Raw genomic sequence first — 25,089 nt, 5'->3', positions numbered from 1 at the left:
TGTGAGAGAGAGAGAGAGAGAGAGAGAGAGAGAGAGAGAGAGAGAGAGAGAGAGAGAGAGAGAGAGAGAGACTAGTACCAATAAACTGGCACTAAAAAATAACTCAAGTTAATAGCCTCAAAGCAGAGTAAGAGAGAGAGAGAGAGAGAGAGTTCCCAGGCAATGGCATAAAATATAACACCTTCTCAAAGAACACAAAGACAATCAACAAATTTATTTTCATATGTAGTCAACTTTGACACGATAACAATCATGATGATGTAATAGATCTGTAAACGGTCTGATACACTTTGCTTCAATCACATACGTCAAAAGAATGAATACACCCTAAAATTTACAAATCCTAGGAACAAACAGATGAATTTAAAGCACAACAACAATTAATATTATTAAAATAATAAGCAAAAAAATACACACAAAATACTGAATCAAAGATGGTGCCAGTCAACGTATACATGATACATTAACAAATAAATAAATAAGAAAAGAACGTAATACATACGATTTTGATGGCATCTCTGACATATTCTTCAAGCACATATCTTATGATACCGGGAGATGTGACTGATTAATTTGAGCAAAATCCCAGAACTGCAAAAATAGATTTGGTTTGTAAGAGACAATTATTTCAAAGTCTGTGGAATGTGAAGAAAATGAACAGCCTTAATACAAATAAACTGAATACAGGAATGTAATGAATCAGCTATTTCAAAAAGATTAATGTAATTCTTTTTAAAAATGAAACCAAAATTTACCTCATTCAGTTGTAAGAAATAGGCAAGTGAAGGTAACAGTGATAAAGAGTTTGAAGTGTATTGGCTGTCGTTTGCATGCAAAAACACAATTTATCAATGGAAGAATTGAATTAAACAACAGCACAGGAGGCCTAAACAACAAGAAAATAAAATTATAATAAAGGAATTCTATTGAAAGTTTTTTGTTTTTGTTTATGAGGGGGGGGGGGGCTGTTCCAAGGTATTCACAACAGTTCACCATAATGGTTACTGTCTTCTTGTCAGCACAAACAACATCTGCGAAAGAAACTGGAGGTATTAGCATGTAAAAATAATGCTCCTTCAAAATTACCATTGACATTTTCATTTCTATCAAAAGTGAGGAAAATGGAATGTTTCGCATAAAATTGATGTAAGAAAAAGAGAACAACGCACTCATTCAAGAAACAACGTACATAATCACATAAGTGCATTATGTTCCACAAGGTAAGATCACAGCCACAAAGATATTATATTCTACACATACGAAGTGATCTTTTCTTTCTTTATTTGGTGTTTAACGTCGTTTTCAACCATTCAAGGTTATATCGCGACGGAGGGAAGGGGGGAGATCGGATAGAGCCACTTGTCAATTGTTTCTTGTTCACAAAAGCACTAATCAAAAATTTGCTCCAGGGGCTTGCAACGTAGTACAATATATTACCTTACTGGGAGAATGAAAGTTTCCAGTACAAAGGACTTAACATTTCTTACATACTGCTTGACTAAAATCTTTACAAACATTGACTATATTCTATACAAGAAACACTTAACAAGGGTAAAAGGAGAAACAGAATCCGTTAGTCGCCTCTTACGACATGCTGGGGAGCATCGGGTAAATTCTTCCCCCTAACCCGCGGGGGGTATACGAAGTGATGATTTTTGGCTATTGGACATGTACGTACAGCTATCAAAGAAAGAATGATTCAAGTGTACAAAAGACCACAAAGAAGAGTGTTCTTTCTTTCTTTATTTGGTGTTTAACGTCGTTTTCAACCACGAAGGGTTATATCGCGACGGAGAAAGGGGGAAGATGGGATAGAGCCACACAAAGAAGAGTGTTCTAAAGTGTCGACATTAGACAACCAGAGGACGTCCGATGCATTTTCAAGGCACAGTAATCACAACAAGAGTAAAAATGTGAAAGGCAAGTATCGGTTAATGAGTCTAAAATGTTAATGCGCAGGAAAGAACAATGCTGTTTTGTGTTTTAAAACACTCCAGTAATGCTGATGGGGTCTATGTCGACCAAAAGAGTGGGATTCCCTGTAGGTGGACTACCACAGGTGGGAGTTCCTGTAAGCGTTTCGCCGATCTCGCTGAAAGTCACGTGATGCTTAATGACATCGGTAGAATTTGATGTTTTTCAATCTTTTGGGGTATTTCTTTAAACATTCGAGTATGGTTTGCAATTTTGATTTAAGAAAAGTTTAAATCGATAACTGAATGAAAGAAAACGCAGCTAAAATAAATTACTCGTAATAACGACATACTGCACGCGAATTCAGGAATTCTAAGAGATTTTCCTGTGGAACCGCCATTGTGGAAGGGGAAGTAACGCTAAGGTAACTCAAATCGGTTTACGGCAGTCCCGCACTTGGCACGAGATCGAGCGGTATCCTACTTCCTTACAGGAACTCCACATTGTGGGATTTCCTGTATACAGGGAATCCCCTTACAGGTAGTCACCCTACAGGGAATCCCACTCTTTTGGTCGACATAGACCCCATCAGCTCCAGTGATGAATGCTGTAGTACATTACCAGGCACATGATAACAAATCCTGAGAGTAATGAGTTGATTTGGTATTACAACATGAAAATATCAAAAGCATCTCCTTTTGCACAATACTATAAGTGGTCCATCCTTCCATGTAAGGCAAATGATAATTATCATGTAAAAGTGTTAAAAAACTAAAAAGCCTAAAAGTTTTCCTTTCTGTCTCTACATGATTTTGCGCACCGGCGCGGTTGGCCTAGTGGTAAGGCGTCCGCCCCGTGATCGGGAGGTCATGGGTTCGAACCCCGGCCGGGTCATACCTAAGACTTTAAAATTGGCAATCTAGTGGCTGCTCCGCCTGGCGTCTGGCATTATGGGGTTAGTGCTAGGACTGGTTGGTCCGGTGTCAGAATATTGTGACTGGGTGAGACATGAAGCCTGTGCTGCGACTTCTGTCTTGTGTGTGGCGCACGTTATATCTAATATGTCAAAGCAGCACCGCCCTGATATGGCCCTTCGTGGTCGGCTGGGCGTTAAGCAAACAAACAAACAAAGGGGGTGGAGCGGAATGTGTACAGTACTATATTATGGATAGAAAACAGGATTTACGATTAAAACTGTAAAAACACTTAGCAGATTGCTGAGACTTTGTGACCTAAATACAAAGGTATCAACAGAAATGGTTACTAAAAGAAGCTGCCAACAGGTTTTTTTATTGATTCAAATTGTTCTATTTAAAAAGGAAAAAATGGACAAACTAACAATTAAAATTACTGTGTACTTTGAATTAATTAAACAAAAAGAAGAAAAGAAAATCACAACAAGTATGATTATTATGATACATATACTATCAAGCAGACGTTCTGCGCTATTCAAAAACCAATGGCGGAGTATTATTATGGCATTGCACAAATCGTGTGGTAATAAAAGGAGTAATTTTCACTTTTAGTTGACTCGACAGGGTGGGAATATCAATCTGAGCTTACTGAGTTAAATACTTGTTATATTGGTTAATAAATAGTTACCATGGCAATATGGCTGTACAAAATACAAAGACGGCAAACACAGTGAGAAAAGGCTGCAGACTAGACTCTTGGTATTCACAAACTTCACCGCAAAATATGTGTTGTTTATGCCAACAACAAAAATCTTCCAACACTGGTTTTGATAAAACTCACAAAAGAGAAAAAAAACCACCCAACAACCTAAGATTATGATCGGAAAAATGGAATAACTGCTTTAACTTCAGGAAAGAAAAAGGCAAGGAGCATAGCATCTTTGCTTCATAAATGATTTTGGTCTTAATGAAACATTGCAAAGAAAACGGAGGGTAGTACTTTTCTCTTGTACCTGGAATCTACAGGAAGTTCAATATACTGAAAATTATCCCTTTTCTTTATTTGGTGTTTAACGTCGTTTTCAACCCCGAAGGTTATATCGCGACGGGGAAAGGGGGGGAGATGGGATAGAGCCACTTGTTAATTGTTTCTTGTTCACAAAAGCACTAATCAAAAAATTGCTCCAGGGGCTTGCAACGTAGTACAATATATGACGTTACTGGGAGAATGCAAGTTTCCAGTACAAAGGACTTAACATTTCTTACAGACTGCTTGACTAAAATCTTTACACACATTGACTATATTCTATACAAGAAACACTTAACAAGGGTAAAAGGAGAAACAGAATCCGTTAGTCGCCTCTTACGACATGCTGGGGAGCATCGGGTAAATTCTTCCCCCTAACCCGCGGGGCCCAAGGCATAACTCCTTGAAACTAAATAAAATAAATATAAAAAGTACCTTCTTTTCTGTTAACTCCTTACAGAACTACTCTTACATTCATGAACAGAAATGATTTTAGCACTACCACAAAATGAGCATTCCACAGAGAACAAGTGCACATACAAACACACAATTTAGAAGAAAAAAAATAAAGAAAAAAAATAATAATAAAGGAAAAAAATAATCAATGCACGTCATTGAGCTTTCAGTTTTTAAATAAAACATATTTACAAGAAATACATGCACGCAATAATAAATAAACCCTTGAACACTGTGCACTGTAAACAACTTGAACACTGTGCACTGTAAACAACTTGAACACTGTGCACTGTAAACTTGAACACTGCGCACTGTAAACAACTTGAACACTGTGCACTGTAAACAACTTGAACACTGCGCACTGTAAACAACTTGAACACTGTGCACTGTAAACAACTTGAACACTGCGCACTGTAAACAACTTGAACACTGTGCACTGTAAACAACTTGAACACTGTGCACTGTAAACAACTTGAACACTGTGCACTGTAAACAACTTGAACACTGTGTGCACTGTAAACAACTTGAAAACTGTGCACCAACCAAAACAAACGACAAATTGATGACACACAATGTGGCAAGGAAAAAACTTGTAGATTATACATGTAAATACATATGTTTTCATGATTCAAATATAAACACACTGTGCACCAACAAACGACAAATTTATGACACACAATGTGGCAAGAAAAAAACTTGAAGATTATATATGTACGTATTTTTATGATTCAACTCAAAACAAACTGTGCATCAAAAACAACCCCGAAAACACAGTGCACCAGAAATCAGATTAATACACAAAGGAGAAAATGTACCCATGGTTAACATAACCAAGCTTCCTTCTTTGAGACATACCATAATTTGATTTACCTCTAACTGTGGCCAAAAAACAAAAAACAAAAGACAGTAAAACTTACTGGACTGATAAATTGTCGTTGGTAAGATTTTCTGTTCGGTAATTGTAAAGCATACACTCTTCCAAAACAGACAAATAATTAAGACATTAATTATTCATAAAAAAATAATTGAGACATTGGGATACAGCAATCAATTTGTGTCTTTGATTATGATGACAATCAAAAATATCAAGTAACAGATTTTATGAATAGTCACAGAAAAGGCAACAAGGAATACTAGATATACATGTACAGTATTTGAATGGGAGGCACAGTCGGACTTTAAACATTTCAATATCACAATGAGACACACAAACAATATTTGAATGATATCCATTATGTTAAAATTGGAACATAAACACTTTTGTGACCAAGACAAGGCAATCGGCAAACAAATGTTAATCACATTTTTAATGCAGACATCAAAACCCAAAAATAATATTAAAAAAAAAAAGACTGCCCACTATAACATTCTGTATTCAAAAACTATTTTTCTCACTTTCAGTACAACTAGTATGACAGCCAATTTACCATTTTCAATGACATCTTTAGTCATGAGATTTTAAAACAAATCTGCAAAACTATTAGGAACTGTTGGATTACAACATAGAGTAAGGTTTTCTCTTACCTCTTTGAAAAATTATATCTACTTTGTAAAATCTGCAAATTTAGCAGGCAATTAATACAGGATTTCAACATTGAGTCAAATTTTCTTTGAAAAATGATATCTATACTTTGTAAAATCTGCAAACTTAGCAGGCAATACAGGATTTTAAAATTGAGTCAAATTTCCTTTGAAAAATGATATCAACTTTGTAAAATCTGCAAACTTAGCAGGCAATACAGGATTTCAATATTGAGTCAAATTTCCTTTGAAAAGTGATATCTACTTTGTAAAATCTGCAAACTTAGCATGCAATACAGGATTTCAACATTGAGTCAAATTTCCTTTGAAAAATGATATCTATTTGTAAAATCTGCAAACTTAGCAGGCAATACAGGATTTTAACATTGATTCAAATTTCCTTTGAAAAATGACATCTACTTTGTAAAATCTGCAAACTTAGCAGGCAATACAGGATTTCAACATTGAGTTAAATTTCCTTTTTTATCTCTATTGATACATGACCGCAATTTCACATATATTTGTGTCCAAACAAGATATGCATTCTTTTCCCCGCCTTTATTTTCCCCCCTCACATTGAAATTCTGAGACAAAAAACGGCTGGAATATTTTGAAAGGTGTTAAGCTTGTTACATTTCTTATAATTTTGCCCAGCTTTCCTCGTTTACCAGATTGTCACACTTGGACCAAAGAAATATTATTTATTATGACTTGATGTAAGATTGAACAGTCAAACAAAATATATAACTCAAAGAAAAAAGACTTGAGCAGGATACGTTTGGATTGTAACAAGAGCATTTTTCCATAGCTGTGGTTTGAATACTTTCTCTGAGCAAAAAATATTATGGCTGCGTTGAACAGTATAATAAATAATCAAAAACCAATAATATGTACACAAAAATGTGTGTTGGGACTAGCTGTACATAACACAGGGACTGAACAAAAAACGGCACCAAAACAGAACATCATTGTAGCAAATATACATGCATGAACTTATATGACATGTCTGACTGACAAGGCAGAACACTATCCGTGTTTATAATAATTCATGACTGAAAAGTGAACATTATGACATTTCTTAACGTTAAAACTAACAACACTAACAAATCAACGAGGAATAGTCAAACATTTTACAAGATCAAAGAAGACGTTTTCTCCTCCAAATCTCTTATGAATTGAATTCAACAACTCTTTTGTCATTGAAGCAAAGCTTACCAATCTAAGACACAGCCGAAGTACCAAAACAAATTTCTTATTTGATTGTACTTTGACCTCTTATCTCAAAAAAAGAGAAATAGAATAAAAACCACGGACACACAAACAGGCAAGAGCTTAAGAATCTCTTTGCATTTTAGCACAGAAAAACAAGTCTTCTCCTTTAGCAATTAAAATTAATTTCCGCCTGTAAATTTGCTGAAGGATGTTGCCTAACTGCAACTGGAGTTTTTAACTGAAATAATGTCAAATAAAAAACATTTTCTAACAACTAACAGTCAGGTCTTCTGTAAATTAATTAAGCAAGTGCACGTTACCCAGCGTATAAATGAGGGGGAAAAGCCCAATTACAAGGCAGCGAGTACAGATATTGCATACATTATGGCTGCCAGAGTGAATATGCAAGGATTATTTAGATTTAAAAATCTTCAGATTTTGAGCAAATAAAACTTTTGAGTAATGCAGGAGTACACTTTCAACGAATCAATTCTTTGGTTTTGCATAATTATTGCAATGGGAGATTAGACTATCCGCAAGGCAATAAAAGGCAAGTGCAGAAAAATGTATTTACATTTTTCCGGTCATTTTGTACAGGAACACAGACATTCTGATCTCTTTCTATTTTGCATGATTACAGGACAGATTTGATATAATACTTTGAAATGTAACAAACACGTCCAATCTCTAAAGTTTACATTGATTGAGCGTCAGCTCAAACAAACACAAAACAGATGAACAATTCACTTAACAAGGCAGCATTATTGTTTGTCACCTTCGATCTTTCCTTAACATTTTCACACACAAAATTTCACCCAAAAACAAGCTTATCTTAATCACAGTTTCAACAAATCAATAAATGTGACCCTCCACCACGAAATGAGTCGCATGTCACCTCGCGCGGTTCTGCGCTAGGCTTGATATAAGTCCGGAGAGTGTCTGGTAACAGTGTGAGGGTCACCTTAGTCACAGGCTTATAACTCAAACATTTTTCGCTCTTTTCTAAAACGGTTTTCACCACAGGATAGAGCATAAAAAACTCTTTAGGAAAACATAAAAATATGAAAATCATGCAAAGGTGACATGCGACTCATCCCGTGGTGGAGGGTCACAAATGTAACGTAAATCATATGAAGCATAATTGACACGGAATATCAAGACGCTGGAATGTTACATATTACTACATTGCACCACAGCAGAACCCAATACTTTGAACAGCATGGAATGGCATGTAAAAGAATAGCACTGTTGGCAAAACAGCCTAGTAGAATATGTTTGTCTATTATAACAAACGTAAGGCGCCCAGGTCTTTTGCCATAATACGGCTTGGATTTCAATGATGTTTTAGCTTGTCCACCCTGAGGTTAATTTTCGTTGCTAAAAACCGATCAAATGAAAGACACCCAGGGCCTTCGTTACACGGTATGGATTTTTATGATGTTTAGTTGGTCTACCCTGAGTAAATCCAGAGATATTATTAAAAAACAGCAAAGAGTTTCTCTTTTTTTCTTTCTACATCATCGGAGACACTAAATATAGGGAAACAAACCATTTAAACGTATACTTCTTACTCTTTCTTGTAGCTAACCTAGTACAGCACTGCTCACACCTGTCTGGTGTTCTGAGCACTTATCTCCCTTTGTTTTATGACTTAGGTTTTAACCATTCAACACCGTAAAACAATCTTCCGTACTTAGGGCAAGGACAATAAAGTCTTGAGACTTGTGCGAATCTAATGCTGTGGTCTCATCTGTTTCCAATCATTTTTTGCTGCACAGCTTGAAGCAAGAAAGTCATTGTTTCAACCATTAAGTTGACGACAGACAAAAACGGACTTCCGTTTTAGACTTAGGTGTACTAGCTGTCATTCTTTCCTTCTATCTCTGGTTCAATTCTGAGCACGGTGCCAAAGGTGGTGCTTCTCTCCCTTGAACAGTGCACACCACTTGGGAACGGTCAGCTGACTAAGCTGCAATCATGAATTGATGCTATATTCTATGCGGCTCAACCCTTCTTTGAATTGTTAGTCTGGTAAAAACAACAGACTTATATTAACCAGGGTTTGCCTCCTGCACAGAATCCTGCTGTCTCCCATTCAGTTTCCATGAGATTTAACTGAAAGATCTTACAAAACATGGCGAAACACTCTCATATCTGCTTAAGCTATGCCGTCTCTGGTTGCGAAAGGAGGAAACAAGTTTGCAGATGACTCATGCAGCCATTACACGTGTATTATCTCATGGGCAATATTTGGCGCTCTGGAAGGCATATTGGGTGAACAATTGAGTCTGTGACAATCTTTGACGGTGCAAGTAACAAAAGAAGAGGTCAGTTAAATACATTCTGAATGTCGACGATCACTTCGATCATTACACCACCAGCCGCAGATTCTCTTCAACAAATACTGTCAATCTTGTAAACCCAGGCTCCAACAAAACAATTTTCTCTTGCTTCTGAGAAACGTCAAAACTCTCAAAATCAATACCAACATTGTGCAGAAAAAATCTTGCAACAAACCATAACCAAACTGCCCCTGACACAACAAACCAGCAACTTTCACAAAAACAAACTTTGGTGTGTGACCAGAAGTAAATGACCCATGCAAGCATTATTTACAGTTTGTATAACCTTTACCGGTCCTGATTGAAACAACCTTAACAGCTTCAAAAGGTTTTACAATATAATATTTTGGCACCAAGACTGTTCGTTCTCATTCTCTCACTCCCAATCAACATTACAGTTAAAGACGCTCACCTCAAAAACTAATACTTTTCTTGCCAAGTACCACATGTACTTTGCTTGCATTGTTGCACAGAACATCACAGAGCGAATAACAAATCAAAACTTTCACTTTCTGTTACCATTCTTTCTTCTAATTTTTCAGAGCAGCACATACATGCAGTATACTCAGCTTAATTACCAAGCACTATATGTACGTGGCTTTCATTGTTACAGAAGACATGAGGAGACATAAATAGTCAGAACGTTGACCCTGGGCGTTAAATGGAAGAAGACATCACACAGCATAACGTAACAAATCAACATTTTTTCTCTCTGCTACCAGCCTCACTTCAAATTTCTCAGAGCGGCACATACATGTGCTACACTCGCTTCATTCGCTTACATGGTTGCACAGACTATCATACAACATAACAAATCAACCTTTTTACTTTCTGCCACCACCAGCCTCTTCTCTCATTCCTTAGAGCGGCAATTCGAGCAGCTGCTATGCTATCACCATTCAGTTCTCTTTAGTAGACAACAAGGTAAGAATGTCTCAAATTAATGAATAATGTTGAGAAAAAAAGAAGTGCAATTTACCCAGAACTGCCCCTTCTCCAAGCTCTCACAGAGGTATAAGGACGTGACTGAAAAAGCTAACGGTGGACAATATTTCAAAATTGTCTCAACATAGAACGCCTTTCCCTACTAATCTTCTGTCTTAGTGTACATCACAGCAATAATGTCTCAACTCAAAAAAGGTTTTGCACAGTACTACCCCTCAATTTTGTGACATTATCACCCCCCCCCCCCCCCCCCCCCCGATTCTCTAGCAGTAGTAGCACTCCTCCATTCTCTAGCATTACCGCGCCTCAGCAGACATCACAGTCGCAGGGCTTCCCATTCGCTGTGCCCCCAAGCCCAGAAACGCCGCCCCATCCCACGATCCTCCCATCCTCATCGGCATGACGGCAGGCCTACTCCCAACAGCCGTGGCAGCGTGATGAAGCTCCAGATGCTTGTTGAGCTCGTACTTCCGGACGAAGGCCTTGTTACAGACGTGGCAGACGTGCGGTCGCTGGCCGGCGTGGATAGACTGGATGTGGCGTTTGAGGTGGTCGCTGCGACTGAAGTGCTTGAGACACAGCTCGCACTCATGCGGCTTGATCCCGGTGTGCGTGGAGATGTGGCGCTTGAGGTGGATGTTCTTGGCAAAGTGCTGCCCGCACGTGGGGCAGGAGAACGGCCGTGCCCCCTTGTGGCCGCGCATGTGAACCTTGAGCGCGCAATAGCTGGAGAAGGGGTGGCGGCAGTAGTCGCAGGTGAAGGGCGACTGCGTGCCTGAGTGGAGCCGCATGTGACCCAGGAGGTGCGACTTCGTGCTGTAGCGCTTCTCGCACACGTTGCAGGAGAAGCCGCTCTGCGAGTGAGTCCGCATGTGCTTGCCCAGGGACTTCTTGTCGCCGAAGATCTTGTAGCACAGCTGGCACACGTGCTGATCCGAGGCCTTGCCCTGCACCCCGTCCCGCTCCTCCTCTCGACTGTCAGACGACCCCGCCGGAGAGCTGGGGAAGCCGTTCTCGAGGACCTCGCCGCTTTCCTTGAGGAGGATTTGCGTGCAGTCGCTCTTGTGCTGGCTGAGGTCCGTGGGGGTGTGGAAGATCTCGCCGCACACCAGGCACAGTGGGGCAGAGAAACTGTCCTGGCTGTCGGAGGCCACCGACTCGAAGGCGTCCTCTCTAGACAGGGACAGGTCCAGTCCGTTCATGTCTGAATCTGAAATTGAACAGAGGAGCCATGAGTATCATTTTGTTTGAAAGCAAATAGTATAAAAGTTGATTAAATTTAATATATATTTTGGGAAAGAATTCATTCTCAAAAACAACATTGATAGCAGCAACAACTATTGACACCTGCCACCACTAAACTCACACTAACAGATTTAAACAGAGAGAGAACTTTGAGAGAGAGAGAGAGAGAGAACTTTGAGAGAGAGAGAGAGAGAACTTTGAGAGAGAGAGAGAGAACTTTGAGAGAGAGAGAGAGAGAGAGAGAGAGAGAGAGAGAGGGTGGTGGAGAGAGCGAGAGAGAGAGAGAGAGAGAGAGAGAGAGAGAGAGAGAGAGAGAGAGAGAGAGAGAGAGAGAGAGAGAGAGAGAGAGAGAGAGAGAGAGAGAGAGAGAGAGAGATTCTAAGCTGAAATGCAATCGCCCTAGTCCCAACCAGCTCAACAATTGTTTCATTTGATTGAAAAATGCAATAGCTTGAGCGAGGCCCCAAACTGATTTTATGTAACATCATCCAAGACATTTTCTTAAAAAAATAAAAACAAAATGTTTCGATGTTATAACTTATGTGGAAGAACTTTTGAGCACATTTCTGCACACATACACTCATAGTCAAAATATTGACTGCATGCAAAATACCCTAACCCGAACTTTGCCCATTAACTCTTTGACACCCACCACACTCTGGAACTTCTCGGCTGCGACTGAAATCCACAGGGGAAGCCTGTGGCGTCAACTCAGACGGTGAGGCGGGCAGACTGTCGAAGTCCACCGGTCTCAGCACCACGTCCTCCGGCAGGAACTCCTTCAAGCGACTCAACAGCCCTGGGAAGGAACGCGCCAGCTGCAAAATTGTGCAAAAAAAAGTTTGATTTCAAAGCCCCCAAGTCATCATGTTCTCAAAAGGTTTGGGCCTGGTAACACTCACACAGTTCCAACTTTCTGTGGTTTTTTTTCAACAACAACAAAAGTGAAAGTTGTTCAAAGACAAGTGATCAGTATAAATTTCTCCCCCTCACTGAAGAAACTTTCCTTTAAAACTAAAAACGACTTGCAGAATCTTCACACACACACACACACAAACACACACACACACACACACACATGCAAACGCACGCACGCATGCGCACGCACACACACACACACACACACAAAATACATCAACTTCAGGGCCTCACTTGTGCTGCATTGAACTGACGCGAGTCTTGTTTGTACTGGAACCAGTTGCGTATGGCACGCACTGTGTCGCGGTGACCTAATACTGACGACGGCAACGCTTGCAGAACTTCGCTCACATCATTCACGTTCATCTCAAGAAAACCTTCACTCTCTAGCACCTGGTGAAAGGAAAAAAAGTTTGCAACATTTAGCAACTTCGCCACACACGAATGAAGCGCAGGTGAGGATCCACACAGTGCTGGTCATATTTTGTACAGGTATATTAACTCATTGTCTCCCAGGTACAGATATATCCGTACCCACTTACATGGCTCTATCTGACCAGGTACGGATATATCCGCTCAGACTGTTAGCTTCAGTCGCTTACTGTAACCTCGATCTAACGCCTGCATTCCAGCGTGGTGATACACAGTTACTACACAGTTACTACAATTCTGAGTGACCAGCTGTGCTCGGCCAAAATAACCTTGGTCAACATAGGTGGGGTAGAAAGTGTTAATATGGTTTGTTGGGTTATGCTCACTGACTGACTGAGGCTAATGTTAACAATGTTAACAATTGTCAAATAAATGGGGGGGGGGGGGGGTGTGTCTTTTGGGAACACAGAGAGAAATCATCATCATCATCATCAATCATAGTCATAGTCATCATCATCATCATTCATCATCATCATCAATCATAGTTATCATCATCAATCATAGTCATCATCATCAATCATAGTCATCATCATCATCAATCATAGTCATCATCATCATCAATCATAGTCATCATCATCATCATCATCATCATCATCATCATCAATCATAGTCATCCAGGGTTAATTGTTGGTACGATTTACTTCATTCTGCAAATTTTTTTAAATATGACCTCACAAGTTTCGGTAATTTTTAGAAGTCGAAGGCAATCCTAAATTGGCATTATACCTTGAAAAAGCTTGCCAGCTTTGCCAAGAGGATGCCATTACATTTTTCATGATTTCAGTTTTGCGGACTGCTGAAGCCAAATGCCATACATGTTCATCACACTCACCTTATCTAAGTCATCCTTCAACATTTTCTGGGCATCTGCAGCCAGATCCACCAGACCGCTGCGCAGCGCTGCAAGACACGTCTGCATGGATGTGTCAGGGCTCAGCGATGACCGCAAATAATCTGTGCAGAGGTCGCACAGTTCTGACATCTGGAGGCGTGTTGCCGTGGGCAACAGAGTCCAGACGTTTTCCTCGTTGACACAGATGGAGGAGGTGTAGCAGAACTCGATGATCTGCTCCATGGGATCCGGGTCAAGGTCGTTGAGGCAAATTTCCAAGGGCATACCTGGGCAAGCAGAAAAATGGAGAAATCCTTGATATAAATGTTAGAAATTTGTTAAAACTTCTACAACAAACAAGTAACCCATTGCAGGGATGGGGCCGTTTGGGCGGGGAAATAGCTCAGTCGGTAGCGGCGCTGTCTTCAAAACCAGTTGACACTATCGGCGTGGGTTCAATCCCCACGTTCGGCAAGGGATTTATTTCCCCGAGTCAACTTTGTGCAGACTCTCCTTGATGGCTGAACACCCCCGTATGCACGCATGTGCAAGATAAAGAACCCAAGTTCACAGCAAAAGTCTCAGGGGTTGGAAACATGAAAACACGCATGCAAAAAAAAAGAAAGAAAAAAGGGTAGCGCCCAATACTGTATGGCAGCTCGCTTTCCCCAGTCAGAAAGCAGCCCGAATTTCCATGAGGGTAACCTCACAGGACTATATGCAATCTTACCCTTCAGAGAATAAACTTGATGGCAAATTACTGTTAATGGGTGGGGAATGTACGTGTGGGTTCTAGAAGAGGACCGAAATAAGGCGAGGAATAAATAACTCTAGTCAAAGAAAGAAAGAAAGCCTGGATGGGGTTATAGAGGATAAACTTGATGGCAAACTACCGTTGACGGGTGGGGAATGTGTGGGCTCCAGAAGAGGACCGAAATAGGGCGAGGACGCCGCCAGGACCAGACGGTGTGCTGCAATCCTGGCGTTGCCCGCAACGATGATGACATCACACAGCTGACCTCCGCGGCGGAGTTTGTTGATCGTTGAAACCAGGCAAGTGGCGTGGTTCACCGACGTGTAGTGTAGTGATGTGTCCATCTTCTGCAAAACACAACATACAGGGTGGCCACATTTAGACAGGTTGGGTAAAGTGACACTAGTACAGGGCCGGACCCAGGGGGGGGTTCCAGGGGTTCCGGAACCCCACCCCTGGAAAAAGCATGTACCTTGCTTTGAGTGTTTTTTTTGGGTTTTTTTTACTAGTTTTTGCACCAAAACAATGCTGCTCTTAACCCTCAAAACAAGGCCCAGAATGCACCAGATTGCACAGATTTTAACCGTTTTTCAAAAATGTTCCGGGGGAGCATGCCCCCGGACCCCCCTAGTTCGCAAGTGCCCCCCCCAAAAAGGAGGAACCACCCCCCTTACAACCCATTTGGTCCGGCCCTGTAGTGTGGTCTCAGGATGTTTTGGAAAGGCATGGGCGTAAGGGGGGTGGGGGGAGGGTAGCAGTGTGCGTGTATACCAGTGTGTGTGTGTGTGCGAGCCTTTTAAGTGTTAACTGTGACGGGCGCAATGGCTTGGTGGCAAGACGTCGGCCTCTAAAGCGGAAGGTCGTGGGTTCGAATCCCGGCCGCGCCTGGTGGGTTATGGTGGAGATTTTTTCGATCTCCCAGGTCAACTTATGTGCAGACCTGCTAGTGCCTTATCCCCCTTCGTGTGTACACGCAAGCACAAGACCAAGTGCGCACGGAAAAGATCCTGTAATCCATGTCAGAGTTCGGTGGGTTATAGAAACACGAAAACACCCAGCATGCTTCCTCCGAAAGCGGCGTATGGCAGGGTAAAAATGGTCATACACGTAAAAATCCACTCGTGCAAAAACATGAGTGAACGTGAGAGTTTCAGCCCACGAACGCAGAAGAAGAAGAAGAAGAAGAAGTGTTAACTGTAATTTCCTTTCAAGACAGTTCATCACTGTCCCTTTAAAAAAAAACAAAAAAAACAAACACAATTGTGATCTTTATGATCATTAGTTCTGTTTGGGGCCCGGTAGCTCAGTTGGTAGAGCACTGGACTTGTGATCGGAAGGTCGCAGGTTCGAATTCGGGCCGGGACGGACACGGGTCAACTTTATGTGCAGACACAGAGACGGAAGCCATGTCCCACCCCCCGTGTCATCACAATGGCACATAACAGACCTTGGTCATTCTGTCATAAGTGCATGTGGCTGAATACACCTAAACACGCAGACACCTGGGTAGCGCGACTCCGTTGCTGCTAGCTTTCCACTGGGAGGAAGTGACCCGAATTTCCCAGCGATGGGACAATAAAGGAATGAAAAATACTAGTTTGAATGCTGCCACACATCAAACTTACTGAAACATGAGGGGGGGGGGGGAGGGGGACAGACAATGAGAGCACGCCCCCACACAAAAAGAGAGAGAGTGAGGGAGAGATAGAGAGAGAGTGTCACATATTTGCTCTAAATAAGAAACTCTACGGACATGAAGACAAACTTACACATGGTGAGCACATATGAGTGTGTGTATGTGTATGTGTGTGGGTGGGGGTGGGTGTGTGTGTGTGTGTGTGTGTGTGTGTGTGTGTGTGTGTGTGTGTGTGGGTGGGGGTGGGTGTGTGTGTGTGTGTGTGTGTGTGTGTGTGTGTGTGTGTGTGTGGGTGGGGGTGTGTGTGTGTGTGTGTGTGTGTGTGTGTGTGCGTGCATGCGTGCGAGCGTACGTGTGTGCCTGCCTGCATGTGCCTGATTGCGCATGTGTGTGAGCTTTTGTGCGTGTGTGTGTGTGTCCTGGTTCTTAGAGCCCTCGCTTTTGTTATATGTAACGCTAGTACACTTGAACTAATCAAGACTTGAAATATAGAAATGCACAGATAGAAAGCGCATTAACTACTTCCAGCTAAGAGGGCTGTCACACATTCGCGCGATTTACCCTGTCACACAGCCGACTCAGTCGTAGAAAACAGCTACGACAAGTCTGCGACTCAGTCTCATGCGATTCCCTCGTAGCTTTGAGGTTTAGAACATGTTCTATTCCTGCGATCCAGTCGTCGGTCAATCGCAGGGGCAGAGCCAACAGAGCCAATCAGAACGCGTTGCTGCGGCCTTGACGCCGTGACGTAAAATAATGGCGGACAGTGGCGTACAGCGTCTCTTCGTCGATTCAAAACTTTTTGGAAGAACAGTTTTTTACTCAGATATAAAGGAGATGTTTTAGGCGTGTACAGCGGTCGGAAAACATTAATTGCAGCTGTCTGGGAACTTTATTTCTTGCAAAGGCGTAATGCTGAAAGGAATTTTTCAGAAAGGTAGAGCGACGTTCGAACATTTAGCGTCTGCTCTCGCAAAGCGTGTTTGCCGTGTTCACTATGACACGTCACTTCCGCCCCGCTCGCGTGGAGTTATCGTTCGCCAGTCGTTCGTCTATCGTTCATCGTGTGATGGGTCAATGGCCTACGATGTGATGTGCGATCTGCCAAAGACTGAATCGCAAGACTGAATCGCAACGACTGAGTCGCCTGTATGACCGAGGCTTAAACCATCCTAAACAGGAACTAATATATCCTCCTTTTTATATTTAGTCAAGTTTTGACTAAATATTTTAACATCGAGGGGGAATCGAAACGAGGGTCGTGGTGTATGTGCGTGTGTCTGTCTGTCTGTGTGTGTGTGTAGAGCGATTCAGACTAAACTACTGGACCGATCTTTATGAAATTTGACATGAGAGTTCCTGGGTATGAAATCCCCGAACGTCTTTTTCATTTTTTTGATAAATGTCTTTGATGACGTCATATCCGGCTTTTCGTGAAAGTTGAGGCACTGTCACGCCCTCATTTTTCAACCAAATTGGTTGAAATTTTGGTCAAGTAATCTTCGACGAAGCCCGGACTTCGGTATTGCATTTCAGCTTGGTGGCTTAAAAATTAATTAATGACTTTGGTCATTAAAAATCTGAAAATTGTAAAAAAAAATAAAAATTTATAAAACGATCCAAATTTACGTTTATTTTATTCTCCATCATTTGCTGATTCCAAAAACATATAAATATGTTATATTCGGATTAAAAACAAGCTCTGAAAATTAAATATATAAAAATTATTATCAAAATTAAATTGTCCAAATCAATTTAAAAACACTTTCATCTTATTCCTTGTCGGTTCCTGATTCCAAAAACATATAGATATGATATGTTTGGATTAAAAACACGCTCAGAAAGTTAAAACAAAGAGAGGTACAGAAAAGCGTGCTATCCTTCTTAGCGCAACTACTACACCGCTCTTCTTGTCAATTTCACTGCCTTTGCCAAGAGCGGTGGACTGACGATGCTACGAGTATACGGTCTTGCTGAAAAATGGCATTGCGTTCAGTTTCATTCTGTGAGTTCGACAGCTACTTGACTAAATATTGTATTTTCGCCTTACGCGACTTGTTTTTTTTATCCCTGTTTGATAAAATATTTCGCACTTCAGCGAGACATTTTTTGTGGCGTATACACAACAGCAATACATCTAAGCTAATAGCTTCTGTCATAAGGGAAGTAAAGACAAAATTGAGTCCGATGTACGTGGAATAGGCATAACTAAATTATGTTAATCAACATTTCCACGGTACCTATGTAGGCATTCAGGTGTAACTTTATTATTGACTTACTTCATGATTATAATTTTGGGGATGGTCGAAATAAGAATATTCAATTCAAAACACGCACACACGCATGCAAACGCTCACAAACTAACGCACAGATCAAATTATAATATTGAAGAATCTTTGTCCTTTTTTTTTAAAAATCACACGTCTTCTCTTACACACTTTCTCCTTCAAAACCTCAGCCTAACACTCACTGCTTACACATCTGCATTTCAACACTGAATGGACGGGCGCAGTGGCCTAGTGGATAAGATATCGGCCTCCTAATCGGAAGGTCGTGAGTTCAAATCCCCGTGGCCGCCTGGTGGGTTAAGGGTGGAGATTTTTCCGATCTCCCAGGTCAACTTTTGTGCAGACCTACTAGTGACTTATCCCCCTTTGTGTGTACACGCAAGCACAAGACCAAGTGCACACGGAAAAGATCCTGTAATCCATGTCAGAGTTCGGTGGGTTATAGAAACACAAAAATATCCAGCATGCTTCCACTGGAATCGGCGTATGGCTGCCTGAATGGCGGGGTAAAAACGGTCACACGCGTAAAAATCCACTCGTGCAAAAACACGAGTGAACGTGGGAGTTTCAGCCCACGAACAAAGAAGAAGAAAACAACACTGAATGATGTCAAGAAAGAAAACTCACCAAGAAAAAAATCACTTAATGATCTTGATCAGACGTGAACAATTTACAACATTAAACCATAGATTCACCGTAGCTATGGGCTGTGTTTCTCTCAAAGTTCTTCCTCCAAGTGTGGTAAACAGGACATAGTAACATCATCAAGTATATCCCCCAATAGGCCTCCCTCCTACCCTGCACACCCCAAAAATTGAACAGACATAATCTAAATTCTGTTGAAAATTAAATCACGCCACTCCAGAAATACTGGTATCTTTCCTTCAAATGCCTTCCTCCAAGTATGATTAACGGGGCAGTCACATCCTTGAGTTTATCAACACACACACACACACGCACACACATACATCAGAAAAATCGTGACCATAATTCTGCTTCAAATTTAAATCGCAACACTCACCCTAGTGGTGTCATTCCTTCAAACTCCTTCCTTGAAGTATGCTAAACGTTACACACGTGTACACATGCAGAATCAAGTTTATCCTCCAAATTCAAGAGCCTCAGAATTTTTGCTGTTGTAATCTTGACCAGACCATCAAGTCAGCTTTGATATTAAATCACATCACTCACCCTCTGGGTGTCTTTCTTTTAAACTTCCTTCTCCGGGTACTGGTGACTGGGTTTAAGAAAATCAGGTTTTAAAAAAAAGGGGGGTACATTTAGAAAGGCTGGAAAAGTGGGGTCATAAAACAGGGTAAGTGGGGTCATAACACAGGGTAAGTCTCAAACCAAGGGGTCTGAAACGGGGAGTTGCACTGTGTGGTAAAAAGGACACAATTTACCATCAACTTTATCGGTATCTTCCAAATCAAAAAACCTCACTCACACACACGCACGCACACACACACACGCACACACACACACGCATGCATGCACACACACACACACAAACACACACACACACCAGACCTCAAATTCAGCCTGGAAAAGAAATGTATAACTCCACTCACACACATACACACATACACACACTGAGACACACATACACACACTGAGACACACACACTGAGACACACACACACACACACACATACACAAATATCCACCAGACCTCAAATTCAGCCTGGAAATGAAATGTACAACTTCACTCACCCTAGCTAGCTGTCTTTCCTTCAAACTCCTTCCTCCAACTCTCAGTACGCTAACTAACGGGGCACACCAACACACAACATCAAGTTGAAAACTCAAGTATCTTGCAATGACGAAGGTACTTGTAGAAGAAATGTCAGTACTACTTCTAGCTAACAAGACCAAGGCAAAATGTTGTCATCAACAATGTCCTTATGGGCCAGAGGCAAGCGTGACTCCAAACCTCCGAGGTATAAGAAGGATGGCATTCAGGTCCTGAAGTGTATCGCCAAGAGGCTGGATGATGAGTGAGACTTTCTCCAGCACGCGTACTTTTATAAACATGCTTGCAAGCTAGGATTCTGTATCCTGTTACTTCTTGGAAGAGAGTGTTGAGGATGTTAATTCCTGTCTTGTGTTGTGTTGTGTGTGTGTGTGTGTGTGTGTGTGTGTGTGAGTGTGTGTATGTGTGCGTGTGAGTGTGTATGTGTGCGTGTGTGTTTTGTGTATGTCTGTGTGAGTGTGTGTGAGAGAGAGAGAGACTGTGTGTGTGTGTGTGTGTGTGTGTGAGCGTGCGTGCGTGCGTGCGGGCATACGTGTGTGTGTGTGTGTATTCGTGTGTGTGTGTGTGTGTGTGTGTGTTTGTAAATGCTTGTGATCGTGCATGAATGCGTGCGTACGCGTGTGTGTTTTGAGTGTGCCTGTGTCAGTTGGTGGTGTACTAAAACGGCCCCCTATCGCGTTATGACCATAATACATTTTTCCTCATCTCTCAACAAAAAACTTTCTTTGTAGTTGTTTCTGGAACAGAGAGCGTCGAGGATGTTCCTGCCTCTCCGCCTTTTGTTCGTGGGTGGATGTCTGTTCGTGGACTAGAACGATCCTTGGTGTTTTCATTCTTAAACTATTTTCCTCATCTTTTGAGAGTATTAGTCCTTCTTTGTTGTTGCTGGACTTTGTTTTCTCCCAATACGATGCGTAAACTGTGGTTTTCACGCATAGGAGGCGTGACTCGTTTGGGACATCTCCTACGTCTCCTAATACAGTTTTCTTCATCTCTGTCGAGAATATTTTCCTTTGTTGTCGATTTTGTCGGATTTATGTTCAAATGCGTGGCAGTTTTTAACGTGGAATTCACGCACAGAAGGCGTGATACCTTCAGTCATCCTCTCGAATTCACCTCCTCAACACTCACCCCCTCCTCCCCCCCCCCCCCCTTCCTTCTCTTCCTCATGTTTAAAGACGGGTTGTCAGTGATGAATGCAGCTAGAACACACACAGGCACAGATACACACACACACACGTACACACACACACACACACACACACACACACACACACACACACACACACACACACACGACACCGGGCTAATTTTCTCTACCTGACTTGAATGACCCATCTCCCTCTCCATCTTCATTCGTTGTGTTCCTACTTTTCCAACGTTATCAAGTTAAGAATAGCACGCAGGCGGACAGACAGACGAACACATGCACACACACACATACAAATAATACGCAAGCAGACATCGAGACACGCTCGCGCACACTCAAGGTAAAACAAACCCTCTTCATACATATACAGGATATTAAAAGAATACGAAACTTCTAAAAAAAAGTCTTCGAACTCACATCACTTATCCCCCCCCCCCCCCCCACCACCTGCTTCAAAGCTCAGCCTCCCACGCACCGTCCCATCTACTTCCACCCCCCCCCCCCACCCACCTACCCCCAGACTGTTTTTGACACATGGCATTAATCATTACATCTAACTTTAGAACTCAATAATAATGCTTTTCTCTACAGTCTCACTGTATCATACTATTCACCGTTTCCCTTTCTCTTTATTTTCATCACCACCACCACCACCACCATCCTGTCCCTATCGCTAAATAACTAAACGGAATCTCGCTGCAAAAAGACAACCAACAACAACAAACAACAAACAAACAAATAAACAACCAAACAACCAAAACACGCACACAACACACATTGAAGGTGTGGGTGTAGGGGTGTATGGTGTAGGGGTGGGGGCGGTGGCGAGAGGGGCAAGCTACCAAACCAACTAACCATTCACCAACACAAAAAGTGTCTCACTTTCAAGCGAAAAGCACGTCACAGTTTTTGTCCGATCGAGCGCGCGTGCGTGCGAGAGTGTGTCCTCGTTTGTGTGTTAGTGGGTCCGCGTGCCAGCGCGGCCGTGTTAACTTGCGTCGCGTTTGTCAGTGTGCCATGCGTTAAATATTGGCACAGATTTGCTCATCAACTACATGCAAACCGGGCCAAACGAATGGGGAAAGGTAATGATCTGTCGATCTCACTTTGCATAGTACATGCGAAATATATACCACACGAACACAACAACAACATATCATCCCGCAATATTGCATTTGACACAGAGTATGAAAATGTCCCATCACAATTCCCTTCAGTGCGTCAAAGGGCGCATTGAGATTACGTACCACTACGCCAAAAAATGTACACTTTACATCGGATTACACACACACACACACACACACACACACACACACACACACACACACACACTCACACATAAATGGATAATTATACGATATAGGGGCTAATTTGGCACCATATATATTGCACCATTTTGCATCATTGGTGAAAAACGCGTACAGGCCTCTTTGGTGTTTCCTGCCTTCGACTATATATGTCCCATCGGAATTTGGTTGTTCCATCGCCTTTTTCTCCCAGGTTAAACCCTGCAGTACCAAACATTTAATGTTGAAGGATTTATTGACAGCCATAAAAATGTCGGTAATTTTCGGAAGGTTTACGGAAAGTCCTCGGCGTCTCGTCGATTCCGCAACAATAAAAATAAAAAGTTCGGAAACTTTGCAAAGTTTTCCGCGGTTTGGAATAAGTTTCGACGTTTTGCCGACGCCCGTTAAACAACATTCCTAACCACTGTAAAACCTACATAACATGCACAGTACATGCCGAGCACCACTGTACGAACCGAGGTGAACGCTGTGCCTTTTAGAGCGGGTACCTCTGTTCATGTACCAGTGTGCAAGCAATAATATTCACTTTTCCTTGCATCGAAAGCGGGTACCCGGTAAGGAAACTCGGTGTCGGTTGTACCGACTTTCATGGAAGCTCGCTTTTGGGAAGTGCAGGAAACACAGGAAATGTGTGTGTGTGTGTGCGCGCGCGCGTGCGTGTCTCTCTTTCTGTCTCTCTCTCACTGTTCGCTTGCGTGTGTGCGTGCATTGGTTGAAATGGGCAAGCATACAGTAAGCACCCCCCCCCCCCCCGTTCATGTCTATCACCGCGCGCGCGCGTGCGTGTGTGAGGTTAAAGAGAGAGAGAGAGAGAGAGAGAGAGAGAAAGAGAGACAGAAAGAGTGAGAGAGAACTCGAGCACTTTATTACGGAAGGATTATAGCATTTAGGTTTATATGTGTGATCCTTTCTTACAGCTAGTCCCTACTACAATACACACATGAAACGGTGTAAAATAAAATATATAAAAAAAACTTTTTTTTAAACACACAGAGAAAGAGAGAGAGAGACAGAGAGAGAGAGAGACAGAGAGAGAGAGAGAGAGAGAAAGAGGGGGGAGAGAGAGAAAGAGGGGAGAGAGAGGGGGAAGAGCGAGAGAGAGAGGGGAAGAGCGAGAGAGAGAGGGAGAGAAAGAGAGAGAGAGAGAGAGAAAGAGGGGAGAGCGAGAGAGAGAGGGAGAGAAAGATAGAGAGAGAGAGAGAGAGAGAAAGAGGGGAGAGCGAGAGAGAGAGAGAGAGAGAGAGAGAGAGAGAGAGACACAATGACAATGGCAATGACAAATTCTTTATTAACGAGGGTAGTGGCATAAGCAAACAGGTGCTTTTTTACATCCAGCCCTCGCCCATGGGAGGGTTTAATCTAATGATAATACGTTTTAAAAATGTTGCAATATCATATAAAGAAGTAATAAAACAAACGACAAACAAGCAAACGATTAACAGACTAAACAAACAAACAAAAATATACATACAAACGAACATGACATATTATTGTCAAAGGTATAATGAAAACTGCTTCAAGCAACAAAAAACGTGTGAAACTTCGAGGGAAGAAAAAATCCGTGAAACTGAGGAGTCAATGAAGCAACTACGTTGCAAGTAATAGCATGTAGCATCGTTACATAAGTCATGTTATGAAATTAATTAGGTACATTTATCTACTGAAACGTGTAAAAGGTACAAATAAGGCATCAACAATATAAACATGTTCAGGCTAAGTGAGAACGAAATGTGCCATGTATAAGGAATGAGAAATATCTGTCTTTAAAAGTCTTGGCATTGACAGAATGTTTGAGACCGCTTGGAAGTGAATTCCAAAGATTAGTCCCCGAAAAGAGTAGGCTGGACTTAAAAAAAGATCTATACGAGGCCGAGGAGCATACATTTTTGTCGGGTCTCTTAAATTGTGGGAAGTGAATTGAGAAGAAAGAGGTGCAGGCGCTCTTCCAATTATGAGTTTATGCATCAAAACGCCTTTATTGTACATGAGTCTTGATTTAGGAGGAAGAATGTTTAAAAGTTTATAGTCTTCGTTGGAAACCGAGACTTGTAATAAAATAACTTTGAGAGAGAGAGAGAGAGAGAGAGAGAGAGAGAGAGAGAGAGAGAGAGAGAGAGAGAGAGACAGACAGACAGACAGACAAACAGACAAACAGACAGACAGACAGACAGAGTCTAAGAGCCTCCAACAAACAAACACGTTGAACGAACACGATCGTCAATGCAACTTGACAAGACAATGTCATATTAATAAGGATATCCGCAGGACTGTCAGCACAGAGGAGGATGACGATGAGGCCGATAAGACTCTGGATGTGCGCAGAAACTTCAAGAGGGAAAGGGAAGGGAGGGGGGCGGGGGGAAGGGGAGGAGCGGAAAAGGGGCCCTTTCCTCCGTGACAGGGAGGAAGTAGAGGAAGCGGATGTCAATCGGACAGTGCA

The 25,089-nt window shown here is 41.9% G+C and overlaps 1 protein-coding gene across 1 annotated transcript; it reads right to left on the bottom strand.

Moving 5' to 3' along the window:
- Positions 1 to 199: 199 nt before the first annotated feature.
- Positions 200 to 20,442, bottom strand: LOC138955550 (myoneurin-like). The gene is made up of 6 exons (XM_070327136.1): positions 20,150 to 20,442; positions 14,652 to 14,859; positions 13,759 to 14,045; positions 12,729 to 12,887; positions 12,229 to 12,394; positions 200 to 11,541 (listed from the first exon to the last, which is right to left on the bottom strand). The coding sequence occupies exons 2-6, from the start codon at positions 14,854 to 14,856 to the stop codon at positions 10,628 to 10,630; spliced, it is 1,731 nt and encodes a 576-aa protein (XP_070183237.1). The 5' UTR covers positions 14,857 to 14,859; positions 20,150 to 20,442; the 3' UTR covers positions 200 to 10,627.
- Between the last annotated feature and the right edge of the window lie 4,647 nt (positions 20,443 to 25,089).

Source organism: Littorina saxatilis, unplaced genomic scaffold (assembly GCF_037325665.1).
Source record: "Littorina saxatilis isolate snail1 unplaced genomic scaffold, US_GU_Lsax_2.0 scaffold_916, whole genome shotgun sequence".
NCBI lineage: Eukaryota > Metazoa > Mollusca > Gastropoda > Littorinimorpha > Littorinidae > Littorina > Littorina saxatilis.
Note: the sequence above shows the minus strand (reverse complement) of the source record. Positions and strands in the feature narration are given on the sequence as shown.

What these genes read in the sequence shown, in the direction of transcription:
- LOC138955550 (XM_070327136.1), bottom strand. Translation starts at nt 14,856, where the DNA reads ATGGACACATCACTACACTACACGTCGGTGAACCACGCCACTTGCCTG. An exon ending in ACATTCCCCACCCGTCAACG is followed by an intron (nt 14,046 to 14,651) that starts GTAGTTTGCCAT and finishes CTGCTTGCCCAG; the next exon opens with GTATGCCCTTGGAAATTTGC. An exon ending in TGAAGGATGACTTAGATAAG is followed by an intron (nt 12,888 to 13,758) that starts GTGAGTGTGATG and finishes TCCTTTCACCAG; the next exon opens with GTGCTAGAGAGTGAAGGTTT.